This window comes from Anabrus simplex, chromosome 4, assembly GCF_040414725.1.
Source record: "Anabrus simplex isolate iqAnaSimp1 chromosome 4, ASM4041472v1, whole genome shotgun sequence".
Lineage (NCBI taxonomy): Eukaryota > Metazoa > Arthropoda > Insecta > Orthoptera > Tettigoniidae > Anabrus > Anabrus simplex.
The window spans coordinates 130,122,960-130,147,509 of record NC_090268.1 but is presented as its reverse complement, the minus strand read 5'-3'; the positions used below and the strand labels follow the sequence as shown (position 1 = coordinate 130,147,509).

Below are 24,550 nucleotides of genomic sequence, written 5' to 3'. Positions count from 1 at the left end.
GGATTTGTAATTTGGTGAATCGCAGGATTAGTGTAGGTGAAAGTAGCATATTTTGATTTTTTAGTTTTCTCTGGAGTAAGATTAGTGGCCAGTTTAAGTTTTACTTTGTTAATGATTCGATTAATTGTTTATTTTTTGTAACCGTTAATCAGTGCTAATTCTTTTATAAATCTGAGTTCTTTCTTTAAGTTAACTGGTGATAAAGGTATTTTGAAAACTGTACTAACTAGGCTGAAAAAGGATGCCTGTTTATGGGATTTTGGATAAAGGGAATAGTTTTTTATTGTAATTGGGGTGTGTGTCGGTTTTCTATATATCTGAAAGTCAAATCCAAAGTCTGTATGTGTTACGTTTATATCCAGGAAGTTCAATGAACCATTGTTTTTGTCCTCCTTGGTAAATTTTATGAAACTGTCTACCCTGTTTAAAAACTCTAGAATTTTTGTAGTTATTTTTTCGGTGGTCTATTATTACCAACGTATCATCTACGTACCTCAACCGAAGGCATAGCCCTTCTATATTTGGTTTAATTTTAGATTCTTCCATGTTATCCATATAGATATCGGCAATATCCCTGAGTTGGGGTCCCCCATAGCCAAGCTTAATTGGTGATAGATTTTGTTACTGAATGAGAAGTAGTTGTTATTAAATACAAATCTGAGTACCGTATTTACGTGAATAATCCCCGTCGCCGATTAATCCCCGCACCCTAATTATAGGAAGGCTCATTTTGAAAAAAATTAAATGAAATAAAATTCCTTCCATTTAAAGAGTAACATAGGCATAAAAACATTTCATACCATTCCGCCATGTCCACGTGATCTTTACGCAAATATGAATGTGTAAATTTATTCACATAGCTGCTTTACCTGAACATATTTGAGAAATACATTATCACTGCTATAAAATATATTTGCCATGAATATTATCAAGTAGGCCTAGGCATTTCATTAATCTGAACTTGCAGTAGGCTCGATTCCCTGTAGATCGAAAGATTCGTTCTCTCTTGCATCACTAGAATCCTCTCCTAAATTACTTATAAATTCCTTACACTCAACATCTAAAACACTTTCCACACGCGGATATTAACACGACCGGTGGTGGATAATTATTTTTCGTGCAATGTATATAGTTGAAACAGACACAAAAGCGAACTCGGATGTTAGTTTTGCGATATGGTAAAACCTTGTTAATTCTAAGTCATTGGGAAGCAAAAATCGGACTTCAAATAACTTGATTTCGAATTAACAGCCAACTCATACTTTAGAAATGCCAACCCCTGCCGCATCAAAAAAATGCTAAGATCCGTTACTGCATGCAATTAATGTTGATTCACAGTTTAACCCTTTATAGGATAGTGGTTAATTAATTAACTAACTCGGATAAGGTTGAATATACAGTAGAGTTTTGATTATCCGACCTAAACGGGACCTGGAGTATGTCGGATCACCGAAAATGTCGGATAATACAGAACAACTTTGAAAATGAACTGAAACAAACAGGAAGGCTGTACTCTAGTATTAAAACAATGACATGTTTTACGGTACTCTATTTATTGCATTATCAGTTCAATTGTACAGTGCATGCAGTATTGAACGAAAGCATTCCAAATGTCTTACGAAAAGAAACTTGTCAACAATGTCTGCTTGCCTGCTGATCCACGTTTTCTTGCTACGAGATCCCGCCATCGACGAAAAATCAGCACCTCCGTTGCGCTTGCTTCCGGCTGTTGCTCAATGTAGGTTAATGTCATTTCCAATGCACTTAATCCTTCACTGTGAGTCATTGTTTTCTCCTCTTGTTCTGCAATGCCTCGTTCTTCTTAATCATCATCCTCATTTCCATTAGCATTCACAAAATCAATAATATCAGGATCAGTTAGTTCAAACACCTGATCTTGTGCACACCACTCACTCGCATCTTCAGTCGTAGCATCCTCACAGCCAGGAATGCAATTCAGTAGGGGCACAATATTTTCCATGTCTTCTTGTACCACCTCTCGATGTTCAACCTCACTCAACAATATGTTCAAGACTTTGCTAATGTCGTTGTTTCAACTTCTTCCCAAGACTGCGCTATCCAATATGCCAAGTCTTTCACGTTGATTTGTTTTAACTTTTCTATCATGTCGTTGCCATTGTCCATTTCCTCTATCAGGGATGAAAGGAGTTTCCGCCGATATTTCCTCTTCAATGTTTCCAGCACACCTTGGTCCATTGGCTGGCATAATGACGTCACGTTAGGAGGGAGGAACATGACTTTGATGTCACCACTTCTAAGTTGCTCTTCATTTGGGTGTGATGGAGCATTGTCTAGTGGTAGAAGTGCTTTTCTAGGGAGATTGTTTTTTTTTTTTTGCTATGGGCTTTACGTCGCACCGACACAGATAGGTCTTATGGCGATGATGGGATAGGAAAGGCCTAGGAGTTGGAAGGAAGCGGCCGTGGCCTTAATTAAGGTACAGCCCCAGCATTTGCCTGGTGTGAAAATGGGAAACCACGGAAAACCATTTTCAGGGCTGCCGATAGTGGGATTCGAACCTACTATCTCCCGGATGCAAGCTGGGAGATTGTTCAAAGCTAGAAATTTTTCTACATCTGGTACAAACTGTGTAAAAACCAGTCTTTAAAGATGTCAGCAGACATCCAGGCAGCCTTCTGATTCATGTAATGGACTGGAAGAGCATTAACAGAAATGTTTTTAAAAGCCCTAGGCTTCTTTGCTTTACCAATCATAAGCAATTTTGCTTTTAAGTTCCCAGTAACATTACTACAGGCAAGAACAGTAACTCTTTCCTTACTATGCTTGTAGCCAAGTGCATACGTCTTGGCTTGGACTGTGAGAGTTTTTGATGGCAGCATCTTAAAATTTAGCCCAGTCTCATCACAATTAAAAATCTGATCACCGGTTAATCCTTCAGCAAGAATTATTTCTTGAAATTCCTTTTTAAATTTCACAACCTCATCGGATTTAGCTGACAGTTTTTCTCCACAGATATTAAGCTGCCTAATGCCGTACCGTTTTTTCCACCGGTCAAGCCACCCCACACTGGCAGTAAAATTAGGGTCCCCTTCATTAAACTCCTTCTGGAAATACACCGCCTTTTCTTGCAGAATTGGGCCAGATATTGGCAGGCCCCTTTCCCGGTGTTGAGTGAACCAAAGAAATAGCGCTTCACTTACTTTTTCGTACTCACATCTTTTCATTGTTTTTCTAATTTTCAGTGCATCACTTGTTGCTCTGGTAGAGCACCACTTTTCAATTTCTTCCCTCTTTTTTTTTCCAGTCTCCCACTGTAACACGTCCAACACCATAACCTGAAGCCACTTTTTGAAGAGTTTCCCCTTTGTCCAGTCTCTTTAATGCACTCAACTTGTCTTCCATAGAAACAATCACTTTCTTCCGTTTACTCGTCAGCGGTCAGACCAGTGCTCCGGGTGTCCCTGAATTTAGTCTCCACCAAAAGTTCAAATTAAGTCTACCAGTGTCGGATAACACGGAATGTCAGATAAGCGAAGGTCGGATGAGCGGTACTCTACTGTATATTGTATTTAGCTACAAAACTCAACCTTATCATCATCAATGTTCAGCTAGAACACTTGTGACGTACCCACTTGGCCCACAGATGAATGACAAAATTATAACGTGGCGGGTCACTTTAATATTAAAATAAATAAATGATATGTCATTGTTTCTCCATAAACAGTATCCCAAAGGCGCCAGTCTTCAAGCTTATGGCTTGAAAACAAAAGTAGATAATTAATAATAATAATAATAATAATAATAATAATAATAATAATAATAATAATAATAATAATACGTAATGAGACTCAAAAAAACTCCCAGGGGTGAGGTGAATGGAACACAAATCATTAAGTACACTAACTTGGAATTTAAGGATCATTAATAATCATTTCATAAAATACAAATTAGAACAGCTATTTATTAAGATGAAAAATGTGACGTAACGGCGTTTTAACGACATCTGAACTTACGGAAGCAAAAGAAAAATTGAATGAAATTAATTTTTAAAATGAACTGTTGCGCGAAGACTTGCAGTAACTTATGCCATAAGCTCACCATATGTAGACTCTGTTGTCTTGAAGCTGATGATATGTGGATCTCGTACCGGCTGCCTTCTCTGTTGTTGGATTCCAGTCCTACTTCTACATTTCCTGTCCTTAACACTTCCTACTGTACTCCTTACATAAAGTCGTAATGAGTCCTAATTTTAAGTGCAAAACCACCATGGGTTATGTTCATGGAGAGAATACATTCGTATTCTTCCGTATTACGGAACAGTAGCGTAGCTAAATTCATAATAAGAGCTCTCCTGCCCTATACTAGTCAAAGCCGGTCTCCCGTTGACTACCTCTCGTCATTGAGATAACAAGTCCCAATGAGAGTAACTTTTGAGTAGAATATACTCAGATGCGAAGTGAACTAAGTTAAAATCTTCTCCGATGTGTAGACGTAGAATCGTAGTAAGAGTATGAATAAGAATATAAATGAGAAAGTCCGAAAGTCCGAATGTCCTCTCCAGCCCTTGTCGGTGGTATTTATCGGTTCAAAAGTCTCCTTCCATCATCCATATCACATGGTCCAGTAAGATTAGAGGTCTCATCCCTTCTCCGATGTATAGCTGTGCATCCATCACGTTGCTTCATTACGTTCATTCACATAGGCTGAACTTTCCCGCTGAAATAAAGCGTCCCGAAGCTGAGTTTGAAAAGTGGGTGTTAATAATGTATCAACTGTCTCTTCATGAGGTGGAGAGGGTAATATCTCTCGTAACCTCGATGACGTACTTTTCCTGGAACTGGGCTGAAATTAGCCTGCTGACTCTGGTCACCTCACAACGGCTATTGGAAAATTTACTGCAAGTTATAAATATGCGTGATGTTGAAATACTTTACCCAATAATTTGTTCGTTCAGAATACGTTATAGCCGCGATACAAAGAAATGAAATGATGATTGAAATGGATGATAAAAACCCTATATATATATATATATATACACATATACATATACATATTAATTTAAAAATGACCTATCAGTGATTAAATATATACATCTTATCAATTAAATATATAGTTCAATAATTAAAAATATACAGTGATGTCCCAAACATCACACACTTAGTTTTCAGTACGGCCATCAGAGAGAAGCGCCCGCGTTTTTTTGTGGTCAAAATTTTAACCACAATGCATTTCCGATAGCTAATAGCAGCACACAAAGTTTATTCAGCCGGTAAGTCAATATTTCTGTTATTTATTTACATAATACTATGTCATATCAGTGAGTTATTAGTAAAAGTAATAGTTTTTGCTGTGACTGTAATTGATTGCAAAACTTGTAGCCATATATGTGATTATACTTTAGGCTTTGTAACCAGCTGTCCAATCTAACCTCACTTTTTCATTTTGCATGTTTTGCTTTTCTTGCTAAATTATTGGTTATTCTCCAGTTTCCTGTGGTTTTACTGTGATATTAGGTGAGTACAAAGTGTGTTTTGTAGACTAAAGTTGAAATATTGATAAGAATGTATTGTGCTTAGATGATACGGAGATAATAATATGAAAGCAGTAACTTGAAAACTCTCGCTAAACGTATTACAGCTTGTTTAGATGCTCTTTGAAACAGTATAGAAAGTCCATAGTGCAAAATGAAGTCCTGGATGAAGAGAGACATAATGCTGGTGCATTATTATTGTACCTTTTATTTTAATAAATCAGTTTTTCTAATATTTTTTCTTATATTTACTGTCGCAGAAGCATGCCACGTCTACAAACATCTGAAAATGAGGAACTGTGGGATACACTAGAAACAGATTCAGAAGCCGGTGGTGATTCTGATGCTGAGGACGCCTTAGTCATACCAGTAGCAGGTACTAGTACGAGCAGTGGCGAAGCACTGGCAGGTACCATCAGTGCACAGTTGATGGAAGAGGATTCGGATGGGAGCAAATATGATCCAGCTGACCTGAACCAAGCAGATAAGAGACAGCAATCTTTAGTTTCAACATCTGATTCATATTCTGATACTGAAACTGACTCAGACTCCTCGAGTCTAACTTGGCAACCTCCACAGTATAATTTTACTAATAGAGCAAAAGAGCCCAATAGTGTTCCAAGCTTTGTATAGGGTAGTGTGAAAACGACCGAGTATCTTCTGGTATAAGAAGATACCCTCTACCAAGTGCCAACAGTCTCCTCGAGGGTGGATGAGCGGGTAGAGGCTAGGGCACTATATTGTCCTTGGGACAGGAAATGGTCCCAAAAGGCGGATGAACCTAGAACTGGTCAACGGCATTAGGAAGCAGAAGGCAACGGGAAACCACTGCATTAAAGATCCTTAAGGATATCCCTTTGAGTTCATATGGCATGGTTCTGTTAAATGTAAAACTATTAGCCGGTGTTTCTATTCCCCCATTCGGATCTCCAAGGGGGAATGTTTTGAACGCTGCTATGATTAGTAAGCCCGACAGTTGTGGAAAGATCAAAGTGTATGACAACAAAGTTCGAATTGCTACATGGAATGTACGCAGCTTATATATGACCGGGAAGCTTGCAAACGTGGAAGCAGAAAGATGCAGGCTGAAAATTGACATTCTTGGGTTAAGTGAAGTAAGATGGCCTGGATCAGGGATTCAGATTATGAAGGAAGGATCCTTGTACTTTTCAGGGGGAGATGATATTAACCACAGGTATGGAGTTGGCGTTATTCTGTCATCAATGATTGCAAAATCAGTTTTAGATTTCGTTCCAATTAGTGATCGAGTATTGTTACTAAGGTTGCAAACGACACACCGACCTATGAATATCATCCAGGTTCATGCACCAACTTCTGACAAAGATGATGAAGAGATAGAATCATTCTATGATACACTGAATGAAGCACTGAAACTTACAAAGAAAGGAGAGATAACACTGGTCATGGGTGATTTCAACTCAAAGATTGGCCTCGGTACTGAAGGTGATATTGTAGGGAGCTATGGTCTTGGTGAACGAAACACAAGGGGAGACAGATTGGTGCAGTTTTGCACAGAACATGAAGTTTTCGTTTCTAATACCTTTTTCAAACTTCACCCTAGGAGGCTATACACATGGACTTCACCTGCAGATAATGAAGAAAAGACTGTCAGAAATCAGATCGAATTTATTTTAGTGAAACAAGAGCTGAAGAAATTCGTGAAATCAGTAAAAACCTATCCTGGTGCCGACATTAACAGTGACCACAACCCAGTAGTAATGAACTTTAAAATGCAACACTTTAGAAACGCTACAACGTGTGCTAAAACATCAAGACGCATAGACATCAGAAAATTGGCCAGTTTTGATGTCAGAACTAGTGTTGGTGCTGCTCTGGAAGAAAAGATGGAAGCAATAAAAGAGTCTCAACATATAGAAGTAGAATCCACATGGAACTCTATAAGAGATAGCATAACTCAAGTCCAGGAAAATAACATAGGATACGTCAACAGCAGCAAAAAGCAAAACTGGATGACATGAAATCCCGGAGCTTATGAATGAAAGGGGGAAATATAAAGGTAAAGACCCCGTTAAATACAAAAATCTACACAAAGAGATACGTAGAAAATGCAGAGAAGCAAAGGAATCCTGGATGTCTGACAAATGCAAGGAAATCGAGGAACTTCAGGAGAAGCATGATCACTTTAACCTATATAAAAAGGTGAAAGAGCTGAGTGGTCTACAAAAGAAGTGATGCGGACAAATATTAAGGAACATAAACAATGAGATTATTTTAGGAGTTGAAAAAAAACTTAAAAGATGGAAGGAATACGTCGAATATCTCTTCAATGATGACAGAGATGATCCTCCACCACCTGACGAAAGAATCAATGAAGCCAGTCCTGAAATAACAAAGAGTGAAGTATTGAATGCCATTAAACTTCAGAAGAATGGTAAAGCCACTGGTTCAGACAGAATTTACGCCGAAGTTGTTAAAGTTATAGCTGAACAGGACTCAACCGGCCTCAGTCTACTAACATCGTTGTTCAACATCATCTATACATCAGGAAGGATACCTTCTGACTGGCTGAGATCAACTTTCATACCAATACCGAAGAAGCAGAACTCCTCCCAGTGTGATGATTACCGTATGATTAGTTTGATGTCCCATGTCCTCAAAATATTTCTGCGAATCATACACACCCGGATTTACAAGAAATGTGAATCTTATATGGATCAGACCCAGTTTGGCTTCCAAAATGGGGTCGGCACACGTGAAGCACTCTTCTCCTTAAATGTACTAGTACAGAGGTGCAGGGACATGAATGTCGATGTATATACTTGTTTTATTGACTACAAAAAAGCCTTCGACTCTGTGAAACATGAAAAGATGAAATGATATTAAGATCGACTGGTACTGACAATGCGATTTACGCATTATCAGCGCACTGTACTGGAATCAAACCGCAGATGTCAAAATCGACCAAAGAACATCAGAAGCATCTACAATCAGAAAAGGTGTTCGTCAGGGTTGTGTGCTGTCACCTCTCTTATTCAACATTTATTCTGAGGCAATATTTAAGGAGGTATTGTTGGAGGAAAACAGCGGGATAGTTCTAAATGGACAGGCAGTTAACAATATCAGGTACGCAGATGATACTGTTGTCATAGCAAATGAATTACCTGTGCTCCAACGCATGATAGACAAATTAGTCCAGCGCAGTGAAGAGTTTGGCCTGTTTGTCAACGCTTCCAAGACCAAAGTTGTGGTCTTCTCTAAAAGAAAAATTCCAGCAACCCTGTCAATAAACGGCAGTAAGATTGAACAAGTATCCTCCTTCAAATACTTGGGTACTGTGCTAGATGAGGAATGTGATTCCAAGAGGGAGATAAAATCTAGAATAGAACAGGCCAGGAGGCAATTTTTTAGCATGAAACAGCTATTTACAAAATCGGACCTAAGTGTGCAATTAAGAATGCGAATGATTCGGTGCTATGTATTCTCCATTTTTCTCTTTGGATGTGAAAGCTGGACCCTTGACCAAAATCTAGAAAAAAGAATTGATGCTTTTGAAATGTATCTATATCGCCGCCTACTCCGAATACCGTGGGTGCTGAAAATTTCAAATGACGAAGTCCTTCATCGCATGAAGAAACAAAAAGAACTATTACTTACTGTTAAAAAAAAAGAAAAACCCAATATCTAGGTCACATTATGAGAGGTGAGAAGTACCAGCTATTACAACTCATCATTGAAGGTAAAATACAGGGGAAAAGGTCTGTTGGCAGGAGGAAGAATTCATGGCTGAAGGACATCCGAAGATGGCACAACTGCACTTCAGAAGATGCTTTCCATGCTGCAACATCACATCCAGAGCTGGCTATGTGGACCGCCAACCTCCGCTAGGAGAAGGTGCCTCAAGAAGAAGTACTGTGAATTTAGCTTCCCCACTTGAGATATTTATGATTTTCTTCTCTGAATATACGGTATATTCAAAACCATAGTTGATGAGTCCAATAAAACAAATTCAATAAATTAATATAATTTATGGACGTGGTTAATTTATTGACCACAAAATATGCATGTCCCTAATAGGATTGTGGTTAAAATTTTGCCAAACAATTTTAGTAGTAATTATCATAAAAGGATTTAGCGGCTATTAATTAAAGGTTTGTTGGTTCTAGTATTTAATTTAGAAGGTAAGTATGTTACTTTTTGGCCATTATGAACAAAAAAAAAGTTTTGCCCCATAAAGGGTTAACACTTTCAAATGCAATGGAAAAGAACTATTTCCAAAATATATCCAACAAGGTGCATTTACAGTATTCAAATAATGCACTCGAGTAACTCACTGACAAACATAACCTCATGCAATGAAAGAAAAAAAGAAAAAAAATATATTCAGAGACGAGAAGTCTATGCTGGCTCTCCTGTGCAGGTACATCATTCATTGGATTACTGTACTGTATGCATTTTAGATGCCTTTCATTTGCACGGAAAGTACCCGATGCATTTAAAACATCGTGGCTTATCAAACTTTCCTACGGCAAGGGGAGGAAATATTTCGCAATCCGTCTGCATTGCAACACAGTACGGTGACCCCAACTCCTTTTAAAAAGTCCGTTTGAGGTAGGCATAAAAAACCAATGCAGTTTCAATGGCATTAACAATATTGGTCGTTGCGTACAAATTGATTATAATTATGAACCACGCTTTTTCGCCAACTGTCGTCAACGAGAAAGATAGTCGTCAGTATTCGCGGATTCTACTTTCTCGCACACTGCCTGTTACATGATACTGTGGCGTTCCTTAAAATGCTGAATACAAAATAATTATGATTTCACTCGAACTTAGCAGCTATGAAACAAACTGGCAACACACCGAAGTGAGTGAAAGTGTGGAAAGCTACCCCTGGACGTTCCAGAAGACGTATTCTATCATGACACAGAGAAATTTTGAATTTAAATTACTGTCTAAAATACCATTTTTAAAATGTAAAGGCAGTTTTAAATTGAAAGCCTGAATTGTTTTCCATTTAAATATGATATATGAGGGCAGTTTTCTTCCATCTGCGGTTACACAAAGCATAACTGTACACCCAGTATCGAAAACTAGGTGAGCCAGGAGTGTGTTGTCAACATTGACGCAAATAAAACCCGCTCCCCAACTTCATGCCTCAATTATTTTTAAAAATATGCGGGGATTATTTGCATAAATTCGGTAATTTAATAAATTTGTCTATTTCTATTTTACTTAAAATGCTATGTTTGGATAAATTGGACTCAATTATTTTGACTGTTTCGTTGATAGGAGTACACGTTAGTGATATCAAAGTAGATTATTTTATGATGGGGTTGCGGGTTGAACTTTTTAAATTTTTCGCAGAATTCTATTGTTTTTGACTGAAGAAGTATTATTAAATCTGTAATGTTTTTTTTTTTTTTTTTTTATTTTTTTTTAGGAACTGGTGTATAAATTTTGATGTAGCATAAGTGGGGCTGTTCATGCTATTTATGACTGGTCGAATGGGGATATTGTTTTTATGTATTTTGGGCAGAGCTTTTGCCTTTGGTATTTTCGGGTTCATGTTTATCAGTTTCTGTTGTTCTTGTTCTGTGAATAGAAAATTAGAATTTTTAAGGATAGATTTTAAACTACTTTGAATTCTGGGGATTGGATCTTTGTTGACAACTGTATAGGAGTTATCCAAGAAAAACTCTTCAGTTTTTTTAATGTAGTTGTCTTTATTTACAAGTACTATTGTTTTGCTTTTATCTGCCTTGGTGACAATTACATTATTATCCTTTATTTTGGTTTTTAAATCCTTTATTTGCTTAGATAGAGCCTGATTGGAACGTTTCTTTTTTATTTCAAATTTAACATTGTTCTGTGTTTCTATTGGCAGTTTCCCTATATTAAATTCTGTTTCTGCTATCGTATTTGTTAGGTCTTCTGTTTTGTATGGGTTGGACCAATGAAAAACTAATCCTGCGATTCACCAAATTACAAATCCTTTGAAAAAACGAGATTTACAACTAGCATTTAAGACACATAACATTAACAGAAATATATTTTTCAATCATAATACAGTTAATGCAAATAAAGATGGATATCAGGGTTCTGGAATATATAGATTAACATGCACACAGTGCAATTTTTCATATGTTGGCCAGACTGGGCATAGTTTTGTCAAAAAATATATGGAACACTATAACGCATTAAAACATAATTATTCTGTAATGGCTAACCACATGAAAGAGATCGGCCATCAATTTAGTACAATAGATAGAGACCTTAAGATAAAAAGAATTGAAAAAGGAAAGTTAATGACCGAATGTGAAAACAACTAAATTCTTAAATAGGGAAAAATACTAAACGATGCAATCAAAATAAAAAGACCATTAATAGAACAATTACCAAAATTGCTACTCAACGTAAAGAATTTCACCTTATTTTCTTGACATGGCATAAGTCCAAAAGTATTGTATTGTACAATCTTCTTGCAACAGCTGCAGGTTGCCCAAAGACAAAGAGTACCTTAACAACAATATATGGATATCGTATGATGTCACGTGTAGGGAATCGAGTGAAGCATGTCAAACATTTGTTTGAGGTCCGCAAGCATGGTTCTTGAAGATCATGATGGACTTCTTGAGAACTGTTGATAGTGCACTGAAAGTTGAAAATGCCTAAAGATCAAATGAACTGAATAAATGGAACAAAAAACCGTAAAGGACTTCAATAATGTAATGCTATTGGTTTACATTGCACAAGCTACAACTTTCATGGTTTTCAGAGACATCAAGGTGCTGAAATTTTGTCATGCAGGAGTTCTTTTAAATGCCGATAAATCTAACACGAGGCTGGTATATCTGAGCATCTTTGAATACCACTGAACTGACACGGGATTGAACCGGTCAACCTGGGCTTAGAAGATCCACGAGCCACTAGCCCGACAGGTCCTATTTCTCCACCTGACCACACCGACCTGTCATTACATTTATCCTAATATGTGTTCCTTTCAATGTTCCTCCTTTCTACATATACACAGTTTAATATGTTATTTAGTTGTTAATTTTGTCTGCTGAACATCATCAGTAAGTTCTCAAGCACCATGGCTAAATGGTTAGCATGCTGGCCTTTGGTTCAGGGGCTCCCGGGTTCGATTCCCGGTAGGGTTGGAGATTTTAACCTTAACTGGTTAATTCCAATGGCTCAGGGGCTGGGTAGGTTTGTTGTCTTAAGCTTTAGAAATCATCCTAGGTAGGGCCCCATCCTCACAGACACGCAGGTCGCCTATATGGCTTCAAATCGAAAGACCTGCACCAGGCCTCTCTGGAGGCCGCACACCATTATATATCATTAAATTGACTTCTTTTGATCATTTATTATATTATCACACATCACTTTTGCATTTTCATTTTAGACATACATGGGAAAAGACAAGCAGCTCTCTCACAAATAAATATAGCAATTTTCAAGATGAAAAATCATTCAGCCAATAAGAGTTACACAACATATTACCAGAATTAAATATTTCATCCAGATGAGAACCCACACATTGCACATAATAAACATTATGGTGCTCTCTAACTTAATGAACTAACCTTCACCAATGGCATACAGTGTCTCCAAGTTTGTGCCCCGTAGCCCAAACTCCAATAACTCAAGAGCTGCATCAAATGTTTCTGGAACCCGCTGTATGCATTCCGACAATACCCAGGAGCGTTTAGTTATTTTGCTCTGAAAACATAAACAAGCAATATATATTTATGGAGGGAACATATTCATATTATGATTATGATCAAGTCACAAGCATACATCAAGTTACAAGAAACTAGGAGAAGGGAAAGATGAAATATTATATTTTATTCATTAAGAATAAACCGCTTACCAGGTAATCCCGAATGGTGTTGATTGAAACCTTGCTGTTCCTCCACTGTCTTTGGTACACCAGGTCACAATCCAAATTGTAAGTTCGAGCTAGATCCAAAGCATCGCCATACTCCTCATTATCTATCTGAAACAAAATTCTTGCATTATATCAATCAACCAAGAGGCGGAATCGAGCAACGTATACAAAGAAACAGGATGTTTTCTTACCTTACGGGCATACAATTCTTCGGGTGTGGTACTCTTTAGCCCAAGTAATCTGTATGTTTTATATAAATATTTTGGTCGTTTCCTTTTAGGTTGGAATCTTTCTATATCAGTAATCATATACACTGCAGATTGAAGGACAGCTGAGCTTCTGTTTAGTAAGGATCCATCTTCTTCATCATCACTACTCTCCTGTGAATGATAAAGAAATTAGATTCACTTTTAGACACATGACTTCTGATCCTTATTCTTTAAAGTCTAGTTGTTAAACCTCTGAATATTCCACTTCCATACTACAAGTGTCAAACTCTTTTCCCTGCAAATGCAGGGTGTTGAACAGTTTAAAATTTATAAATTGCTAGAGATAATCACTTGAAAGTTTTCTGACTACTGTCTAAAATTGTACACTTTTCTTTCATATCTTAACAAGCTAAACGTTCTTCTGATATGTAAAAATGTAAAAAAAAATAATTTTAATGCCATTCTGAAACTCTTTATTTGGCTATTGGAAAAGGGCACTTAACTTGATATTTCAGAACTTTTCTCGTGTAAATAGAACCCTTCATATTTCTCAGAAATACAGTGCATAGTTAAGTTCTTAGCTACGAATGATTCTGTGAAAGAAAAATAGAGAAGTATTTTTAACACTAATGGCAACTTACAAGCTACAAGCAGTTAGTGAACCAGGAACACTTTCTCTATTTGTTGCAACAGAACTACTGAATCCATTATATCCCCCCATTAAATTGAAACATTCAATTGCAAATATTTAATATTATTATTGTAATGTCAGTACAGCTTCTCCCTAGTGGTAGGCAACATTTTTTAACACTTGAAGGCAGTGTAGTCTCTTGGAACAGGCAAATCTTTATGAAATGTACTTAATTTTTTATGTGGTTAAAATATGTCACTACTTTTGATTTTGAGTGCCACCTAGGGGCTTAGAATAATTGAGCATTAGTAGAGTAGACTTAAGTCATCGGTTTCCAAGTTTCCACTATTGTCAGTTCAAATCAAACCAACCAATCAGCACCCATCTCACCCCTATAAATATTGGTAATTTTGGACCTTATGAATCTATCTGGATCTTGAACTGTGTGGCGATAAGCGAGGTTCTCCTCCCAGAAGATTATGGATGAGCTGGTGCAGCATGTAAGGTAGGTTGCTATATTTTCATCTAACTTGTGAACTTATGTGCGTGTGGCAACGAGAAGATACGTGCATTCCCCTCTAAAATGTAAAAGTTAGGGTGTGCCGCATTTTCCTTAGTTTTAATGTAAGGCTCCTTAATAGTCTCTTAGCTTGTGATATGTAGGTTTCTAGGCTGTCTGCAGACAGAGTGTAATCACCCTAGTGGGTATCATGTAATTTCATAAGGACATATGAGTGTGGACCCTTGTTTCCCTGTTTACTTTTGGTGACTAAGTTTTTCTAACTTCTAATCTAAATTTTTCCATCTTGCATTTCGGTCTTTAACTTTTTCTTTCTTGTCATAGTCACAAACATCTTTGGGCTTATCCTCCGTGTCACCAGGCCTTCTGCTCCATTAGGTTTTATGGCAAGTCTTGTCACGGGATTGCTCGAGTGGGTTCAGCATCCCATTCCATTTTGTTCTCGGCCTATCTATTAACTTTTTGTTTTTCTCTTTTTCGGCCATCTACAATCAGCTTTGGCTCCGGTTTTTCCTCAATCCTTCCAATCCAGAGGTTGTGTGTTGCTACTCTCTGAATAAAGGGCGACGAGTGTCGCATGGTATAAAACCTGCTAAGCTTTTAAGTGTAATAAGAGTTATCCTGATGTGGATTCTTTGCCTGTTAGGCCAATGAAAGTTGAAGATGAAATTAAGGGTTTGTGACCCCTCTGATATGTAACTTTCGTCTTGGAAGCTGTAGCTTCTTGTAATATGATAAAAGCAAACTATTTTGCAGAACCAAAGATAGTCCACGACTAGCTAATCTGGTCTTGTTAAAAGGGGGTTCTTCTCATCTGTTAACTATTGTTGATTACGCTCTAAAGCTTATGATTGTAAATATCCCTTTCTAAATTGTTATTGCACTTGTTACTATTAAATATTAAAATTGTTAAAATTATTGTTGTTTTTGCCTTGAAAAGGTACTGAAACAGTAAAAGAAAAAATATAGGAAACATCTTCAAACTTTTGTCACCTCCTTGTTGAGCTGCCTAGACTTACTGCTTCTTCCCCTCTACTTCCCTAGAATTAAGTAACAATTATAAATATTATAAATAAACAACATACCATCCTTAATGAGAAGCAATAAATGAACAATGGATTCTAAAGATCTCTTCTATTTAATGTACCATTAGGGCCATTTTGCAGAAATTAAAAAACTAATGGACATGAAAGCATTTCCTATTTCTTTAATTTTTATCTTTAATTTTAATTTGTTTTACAGATTTCTTTGGAACAACTACCCATTATACAGAGTTTTATATGATGATGGAACTTTATCAATATATTGTATATGTTATATTTACACTGAATATTATTAAAATGCAGAAGAAGCCCTTAAAACAGGACAAAGCAATATGCATATGGTTACATAATTAATATATAATAATAAATAATACTGATTGGCTGATAAATTCTGACTTCAGTTTAAGAGTGACTGGTTGGTCAATATGGTTTAATAAGATTTTCTTTTAAAGAAATACTGATTTTAAAACCCCAGAAAACATGGTAGGAAACAATGATATACCACAGAAGCAGTACACAACATGAAAACTGAGCCGCTGAGAGCCAAAATGGTAAAACTCAATTTTTCCCAATTCTGAGAACGAAGGGTTTTGTGTTTCGTTAAATGTAAATTCATGCTTTACAATAATTCATGATTAAATTAAAATAATTGCACCGTTGTTAAATGCTAGAATTCTAACAACTCAGTCTGGTCTAGTAGTTCAGCAGTATATCTACCCATGGATTATAAATACATTGTTTATCCAAATGACAACATTTCTTAAAATGAAATTCTTGTCATGCTGAAATTTAAACTGGCTTTATGATGGAGCATGTCAGTTTACTCGATTTTGCTGCCTTCATCATCTTCCTCTGCTAAAGGGTCGACAGAGGTCCAGATTCCACAGATGAACTTGCAGTTTTCAGTTGGATGAAGAAAGTGTGGTGGATCAGAGGGACATGTGGGAGAAGGGTCATGTCTCTCTCTTTTGCCTCAGTGACAGGTCGCACAGCATTGTTGAGAAGGATGAGTTGAACACCAGACAAGTGAGGACGACCACGAGCATGATGTGAAGTTGTAATATCAAAAGTTTTTAAAGGGATTCCTTGTATAAAACAAGATTTGGACAGTCTTTTGGTAACAAAACCATTGAATATGAAGCCAGTTGAAATTTTGATTTTGCAGTCTTCTTTCTAAATGTTACACTTTCCTCTAGATCCTTCATTGAGACAAAGTCATTAAGGGCCATTCTAAAAACGGCAAAGGGTTGTTTTCTCCTTGCCTTTGAATGACGTTACACCAATGTATGGGGAGAAAATTTGAACAGTTCCCGATTTTGTCTCAGTAACTCCGAAATCCCCATCATTTGGCAGAAAGGAGTGTCCTGATAACATGGTCAACCACTTGGATTTCATTTCTTGAATCCTTAACAACTTCTATCCAAATTTGCAAACTTCCCTTATAAAGACAATCAGTTTTAATAACATCTGCATATTACAATTCTGAAGAAAGGAAACAATGCTAATACTTGTCAGCACAGTTGCAGGGACTTGATGTTAGAGCGTAAATAAACACGTAAAACAACACAACAACATGACCATATAGCCTTGTCGCTTGACTTATACCACGATTCCCACGAACGCACTTCATTCTGGAGTGAGAGGAAGAATGCATCTAGCGATCTCAAGCAGCTCCTATGGGACTTATCGTTGTATCACTTCTCCACAACAAACTTTTATGCATTGTGAGTGCACCGAGTGGTATAATTCAAAAACTAACATTTCCTGACATACCACTTAGCCTTTCAGAAGCTTAATTGTTCTGCAGAACAATGTAACTGCACAAATCACTGCACTGACCACCCATAAGGTAACACATCAATAACTACCTACTGAATAAAGTCATATGTTTTATAACAAATAGTAAAGTAAAGCCATCTCTGTACAGATAATGTGAAGACCCTTGGAGGAGTGGTAGGTATATGCTTCCACTATCTATAAAAGAAGAAAAAAAACATATAGCACCACAGCCCTGATGAGTCAAGGCTTATCAAAGTAACTGCTGCTCAGCCTGAAGGCCTCCAGATTACAAGGTGCCACGTAGTCAGCGCAACAAATCTCTTGGCTGTTATTCTTGGCTTTTTAGCATGGAGTTGCCATCTCACTGTCAGCTAGTTCTTCCACACAGGCTAAGTGAACTTCCTAATAGGGAAATTTAACTAACAGATAGACACAAAGCCCTACTGACTGTGCGACTGTGCTCTAGGACTATGAGCTGAACGTCCGATTCTCAGTGAGAATATAAAAATCTACCATGGCAAGGAAATTTTGTGAAGGACAGAAGTTAAGAGCATGTAACATTTTCATTAATTATTATGACTGGAGGGAGGAGGTGAAGGTTTAAGTTCATGACATTGGCATTATTATTATTATTATTATTATTATTATTATTATTATTATTATTATTATTATTATTATTATTATTATTATTATTATTATTATTATTATTACCATGTTTTCCATGAGCCGGCACCGTGGTGTAGGTGTAGCTTGCTTATCTCTTAACCAGAGGCCTGGGATTCAATTCCCAGCCAGGTCAGGGATGAGGGATGGCTCGAGGTCCACTCAGCCTACATGATTACAATCGAGGTGATGGTGAGATAGCAACCCTGGTCTAGAAAGCCAAGAATAATGGCCAAGAGGATTCATCATGCCAACCACACAACACCTCGCAATCTGCTGGCCTCTGGAATGAGCAACAGTCGCTTGGTAGGCCTTAGCCCTATGGGGCTGTTATACCATGGCCCATGGGGTTTGGTTTGGTTTGGTTTACATTTTCCATGAACTAAATTTGTACAATAATAGAACACAATTCAGGGATAAGTTAAAGAAATAACAAAGGCTGGAGCAAAGTTCAATAAATTATTGCTACATCGGCATAAATGATAGCTGATTGACTATAATATTTATTGTACAGCTATTGGTGTGTTTAAAATGTTCTCCTAGGTACAGAATATTGCAAATATAGTATTTCATGAATATTCCATTTTTAAGACCTCAAAATTATTTTCTGGTTCCACAAAAAAAATACAGTAATTTTGCAATTTTTTAAGGCTTCAATTTTCAAACAATAATATATGATAAAATGATCATTGACAGGTATAACAACACTTAGTTTAATCTTAGCTGATTTCATGAATAAAAAGTGTTACAATCAGTTCTTCTAGGAAGGGATGAAAAATATTAGAAGAACAATTCAATGTACTATGAAGGAAGTTGTCCAAGATTAAAAGATTGCCTCCTTTTCATTAAAATGGTCAATTATGAGTGGAAACAAAGGAAATGTGAATTACCGTATCAGAAGGTGCTGCTAAAAGATCTTCTAAAGGTCTCTTCACTGAAGTAAGTATGGACTCACACTCCAGACCTAAGAAACCACGATCATTGCAGAGTGCCGATATCTGTGGCTGGCCTGCTAGGAATTCTGGAGATTCACCCAATAGGTTGCACAGGTTTCTCACGGTGCAGACACTGACTGCTCCAGAATAACGTGCAACAATCACAGCCTGTAAAAAAAAATATATAAAAAAAATTATTAAAACAGTTGAAAAACAAAAATATAAAAACACAATTCAAGTAAAAATGTATTTTGATCTTTTGTATTAAGCCAAGATACACCATGATATGCAGAATATAAACAATTACTAAAACAGTCATCATTTAGTAAGAAATATAAGAAGTATATACAAATTTTCAAGGTATTTAAAACTGCAAGCAAAATTTCTCAGTAACAAAAATTCTTGCATTTGGAATGAAAGACAGAAGATAAAGAGCAACTCACTAAGACAATAATACCAACAGAAATAATACAAGAGAAAAGCAGTAACTTCACTGTGTAAGACTGCAGTGGAACCATAAATCTCTACATATAAAAATGAATTGACATCTGTTTGCCTGCCTTCAGAAACAACATCACATAGAAACCGCTGGGTGCAATTCCATTAAATTTTGCAAAAACACCCTCAGAGGGATCTGTTACATGAGTAACTAAACTTCAATTCAAACTAGTCCAACTACCAAGCTAAATGGTTAGGGTCCTGGGACTGATTCCCGGCCAGATCAGAGATTTTAACCTTTCTTGGTTAATTCTGGTGGCTCAGGGTCTTATATTGTGTGCTGCCTCCAGCATTAGAATTCATCATACACAGAGCCCCATCCTCACAGATTCACAGATACATAGGTTGCTAATAGATGTCAAATCAAAAGACCAGCACCAGAGCTCTTCGGAGGCCACAATCCATTATCATCATTATTAACAGGGTGGTCGAAAATTATGTGAACCGGGTATATGAGACGTCTAGTATCAAAACCGGCCAAGTCACTCAAGGCATATTTTTCAATATGGACGAAAAACCTCTAGAGACAAAGCAATGATGGTCAGAAAAGGTTTTTTTTTCACAGTTATATCCTTAATGGTTTAATATTTAAGTTCCGCTGTTTTGAGAAATCTAACTCATAATTAACCCATCTTTTTTGTTAATTTAAATTTTGACTTGGCCGTTTTTGTTGCAATTTTCTACAATTTCACAAGGTATGAAAGTAAATCTTTCAGTTCTCCACTCGGAACAATATCCACGTTACAACTCACAAGAATGACATAATACGAGCACACCGGAAATAGGATTGCTTTGGCGTCAATGACGGTAAGAAGCCCGCGAATACGTAAATCAGTGTTGCAAACGAACAAAAAACAAAATATTGTGACTTCAAAGAATATACATTACAAGGAACGATTTTGCCTACTGGTATTACCACATTGTTGCTTAATGCAACAACACAAGGTTCCAGACAATAATGCTGCATCATAAAGATTGTCGCTCGTTCCTTGACTTGGCCGGTTTTGAATTCACTGGCTGCATGACTTGGCCGATTCTGTTGCACGACCGAGAATTCAGTGCTCTATAACATGAAGACATGGACGATTTTAAAGCATATTCTTGTTTCACCTGATAGTGCTATACTTCTACTTCAAATTGATAACCTTAACTCATTTTCGTAAATTTTGTGACTTGGCCGGTTTTGATACTAGACGCCTCATATGAGTATTAAAAGGTTGGTCATTCTGATAAATAATTTGAAAAAAAACCATTTGGTATCTCGCGTCATAGTAATTTTATCATCTGCTGAAGTTAGCCAATCAGATCATTTCACAGGTGAATTCAAATGGACTTTGAGAGGGAGTGTTGATAAATCAGCATGTTGCTTAAGACAGGCTTGAGAGCGCCAATAGAAAAAACATTTCACCTGAGGAATTTGAATACGGACCTCCAAGCTGACAGGATCGTGTTGCAGCAAGTGTGCTACGGTAACACCAGCTGAAACCCTCAGTGTGTTTGTGTTTGATGGTGATTTCTTGGCAAAACCACCTTGTAAAACCCATTTGAATTAGCCCATGAAGCAATCTGATTGCCTAACTTCATCAGCTGATAAAATTACTACGGCACGAGATATCTAATTATTTTTTTCAAATTATTTATCAATATGACCAACCCTTTAACACATATATTCACATTGTTTATGACCATCTTGTATATTTTGTGAAATTGTTAGTAAATATAACCCAACTTAATATACATTGTAGAACCAAAAATTTGATTTTCCGTCAAGATTTGTTTAAATTTAATTTGTTATTGTTTAAGTGTTAGTTGATAATAAATGTCAGAAACCTGTTGTTTGATATTTTTGTATTATTGTAGCTAGTCCTTGTCTCTTTCCCTGCCCTCAAAATAAGCAAAACCAGACAACGAACGGTCCACCCGTGAGACTCTCGTTCTCCGGCTGAGCATGCCCGGTAAAAAGGGGGCAATATATAATCCTTTGGTATGCTGTAAATCAAAATTATGTGTAGAACTGGTTCCGTTGGCCGTCTGATCGGCAGATGAACTACACCTGTCATTCATAATTATTCTGTTTGGAATCCTTAAAATGTGCTAAAATAATAACCTTAATTCGGTAAACATCCCTTCTAGTTTTAAAGGTAATATTTTGGTTCTAATTCGTGGTTAAAGTTTATTCAAGGTGTTACGTGAACATTGCATGGTGAGTGTAGGCCTAAAAATTTAAAACTGCATTTCGAGGCATTCTTCTCTAATGTAAACGAAACCTCAAAATTATTAGTGGCCAAGAGCCTAGTTTTCTCTATGCTTATTGCCTTGCCTATTATTATGGCTTGTTGCCTGGTTATGAGTTTCGTTTGACGATGATTGGTTTTTCTGCCCTCTCTGTTGCTGAAATATAGATGACTGCCTTTGAATGTTAATGATGGATGGAATGGTGCTTGATGACTATGCTTTTTATGCTGCTAGCTAGTCAGTTAAATGTGGATCCTATTTGTTGAATTACTTGAGCTAGTCACTTTTTTTATTGCCAGTTAATTGTGCATGTTCTTGAAGCAAAATTCATTTATATTTAACTATATTCCTTGCCTAGTTAACCAAGGCCTGTTCTAATTCTGAGGTTCCGGATACGGTGCACACACCAATGATAATAATAATAATAATAATAATAATAATAATAATAATAATAATAATAAGTGGTTATGGTTATATTTAAGGTTATTTTGAGGTACCTCAACCTTGAATTTTTATCTTGATGTGAAAATATTTCAAACTACTGATTTTATTTTGTTCCACAATATTAATTTAATTGACAAGGCATTGAGTTACTCTATTTCTTCATTTACTTAGTATAATTTTAATTTTATCAGTAATTATTAATGCGTTTATTAAAGCCTTTTAAGTTTAATGGTGTGGCTCATTTCACATGACATGGTAAGGAGGGCTTAAGCTTTAAGAGAGTACTAGTTCCCGGCCTTTTGATGAATCTACTCTTGGAGTGGGCTTCTCCCTTCCATGTTAAATATTGTCACTGGTAAATATTTCTTCTGTGACACATATGTTAGATTTTCCATGTTGTCTCCTGTTCACGAGAAAAAAAATAGTTGCCATGACTTATGACTCGACCTATGTATCTGTATGATTAAAAATAACTCTAATTTAAAGCATTACAAATTTTGGCTTACCCTTTTATATACCCATTTAACAAACAAGTGCTTGCCAGATTATCGGAAGAAACTATATTTAGACTGACTCTGCTGTGGTGAGTGAAAGCTGAGTGTAATCATAAGCTCCTCTTTCATAAGCTAAAAGTAATAGACACGGAAGCAGTGAGAACGATTACTGGTACAAACAAGTGGGCAGAATGGCAGGAGGATATTGAAATGAAGGGAGATAAAGGTTTAAAAATAAATTCAATGGATGAAGCTGTACATATCAACTGGCTTCAGTGGTGGGGTTATGTGAGATGAATGGAGGAGGAGGATAGGTTACCTTGGAGAATAATATTCTGGACCTGAGAAGGAAAGATAAGTAGGAGACCAAGGTTTTGATTGACTCAGTTTTGAAAGATTTAATTATAAGAGGTGTGGAACTAAATGACAGGTGCACTCCAATGTTTTATTTCAAGATATTGGCCTGAAATTTACAAAACTTTTTTAAAAAATTGTGTAACAGTTTAATGTGAGAAGGAATCTCTTCATTTCTCACTCAATCATGCCTGAAATACTAGACCTATTGACCTGAAATTTGGCAGGGATACTCAGATATTCAGTTCAAATACAACCCTATCCTAATTTTTCAAGCTATATATGACTTGAATTGACACTTCTTTGTTCATTTCCAATACTTATATTATCTCCTTGGGATCCTTTTCTCGTTTTGTGTTTTTTGTGTTTGTCCTGTGTTCCTAAGCTTTTACTATCCGTACTTAGCTTATATTTCTTTCCTTTTCCTGTATTTATCTAGCCTTCTTCTTATCCTACATTTACCACTTCAAGACTGAAGATCTGTCATGATGGCCCCTCAATGAGTGTTGATGCCCACCTTCTTGATAAAGCTGGGAAGCAGAAACAAGCTCGTCGGGGGCTGAGAAGCGATGGATGTGGAAGAACTGGGACTGATGAGGATAGAACCTATCTATTTGTTGATGGCAGCGTATTAATATATGGGACTACCTCTGTTCTTTTGCATTTTCATGTCTGTCCTTGTCTCCTCCTCCTGTTGCTCCCTCTTCACACACTGAGCTGCCTTTCTGTTAGTCCTAATTTTTCAACAATTAACTTTTTCTAAATAGTGGTCATTAATACATAAATATTTACTGAATTTGTGCTGGTTTTATCTGCTAAAAACCAAAATAATGGGTAAATGATCAGTCCTACCTCCAAATGAAGCCCAGCGCATGTACTAGGAATGTTATTTTCTACAAAAAACGAAGGCCATAAGAATTATCTTTGCAACTCCAACGGTTCTCCTGAAAATTAGGCATTTGTGTGGTAAAGCACGCATTAACGAGCACCCACCGGCCAAGTGCTGTTCAGCTGGGTATTTGGCAAGTTCTTGGTAGATCTTGCAAATTCAGATTGGACACCAAAGTGTGCAAAGGTTGCTGCTTAAAAATTACATATCAATGAAGGGTACAAACATAAATCAGACACACTGCCAAGTATTAGCGCATCAATGGTGGGTATGTTCTGTTAGTAGTAAATAATCTCCATAAAAGATAAGTGGAAAGTGGAAAAATAATAATGAATTTAAGGGTTGTTAGCCTATGTACTTTTAAGTTCTCTGTAATAACAATAGTGACTTATGGCCTCAGGAAGAGTAGATGGCCTTTAGGCCATAGAATGTATTCATTTCTAGAATTTATACAATGTTCAGGCATGTCTG

The 24,550-nt window shown here is 36.8% G+C and overlaps 1 protein-coding gene across 1 annotated transcript in view; it reads right to left on the bottom strand.

The window, feature by feature from the left end:
• LOC136871696 (NBAS subunit of NRZ tethering complex) overlaps positions 1-24,550 on the bottom strand; it is a 297,103-nt gene that overhangs the window by 214,252 nt on the left and 58,301 nt on the right. Inside the window, exons 10-13 of the mRNA XM_068227188.1 lie at positions 19,121-19,333; positions 13,577-13,765; positions 13,368-13,493; positions 13,081-13,216 (exon numbers count right to left, since the gene is read on the bottom strand). Of these exons, the coding sequence (XP_068083289.1) occupies positions 13,081-13,216; positions 13,368-13,493; positions 13,577-13,765; positions 19,121-19,333 (664 nt within the window). The remainder of the gene's footprint in view (positions 1-13,080; positions 13,217-13,367; positions 13,494-13,576; positions 13,766-19,120; positions 19,334-24,550) is intronic.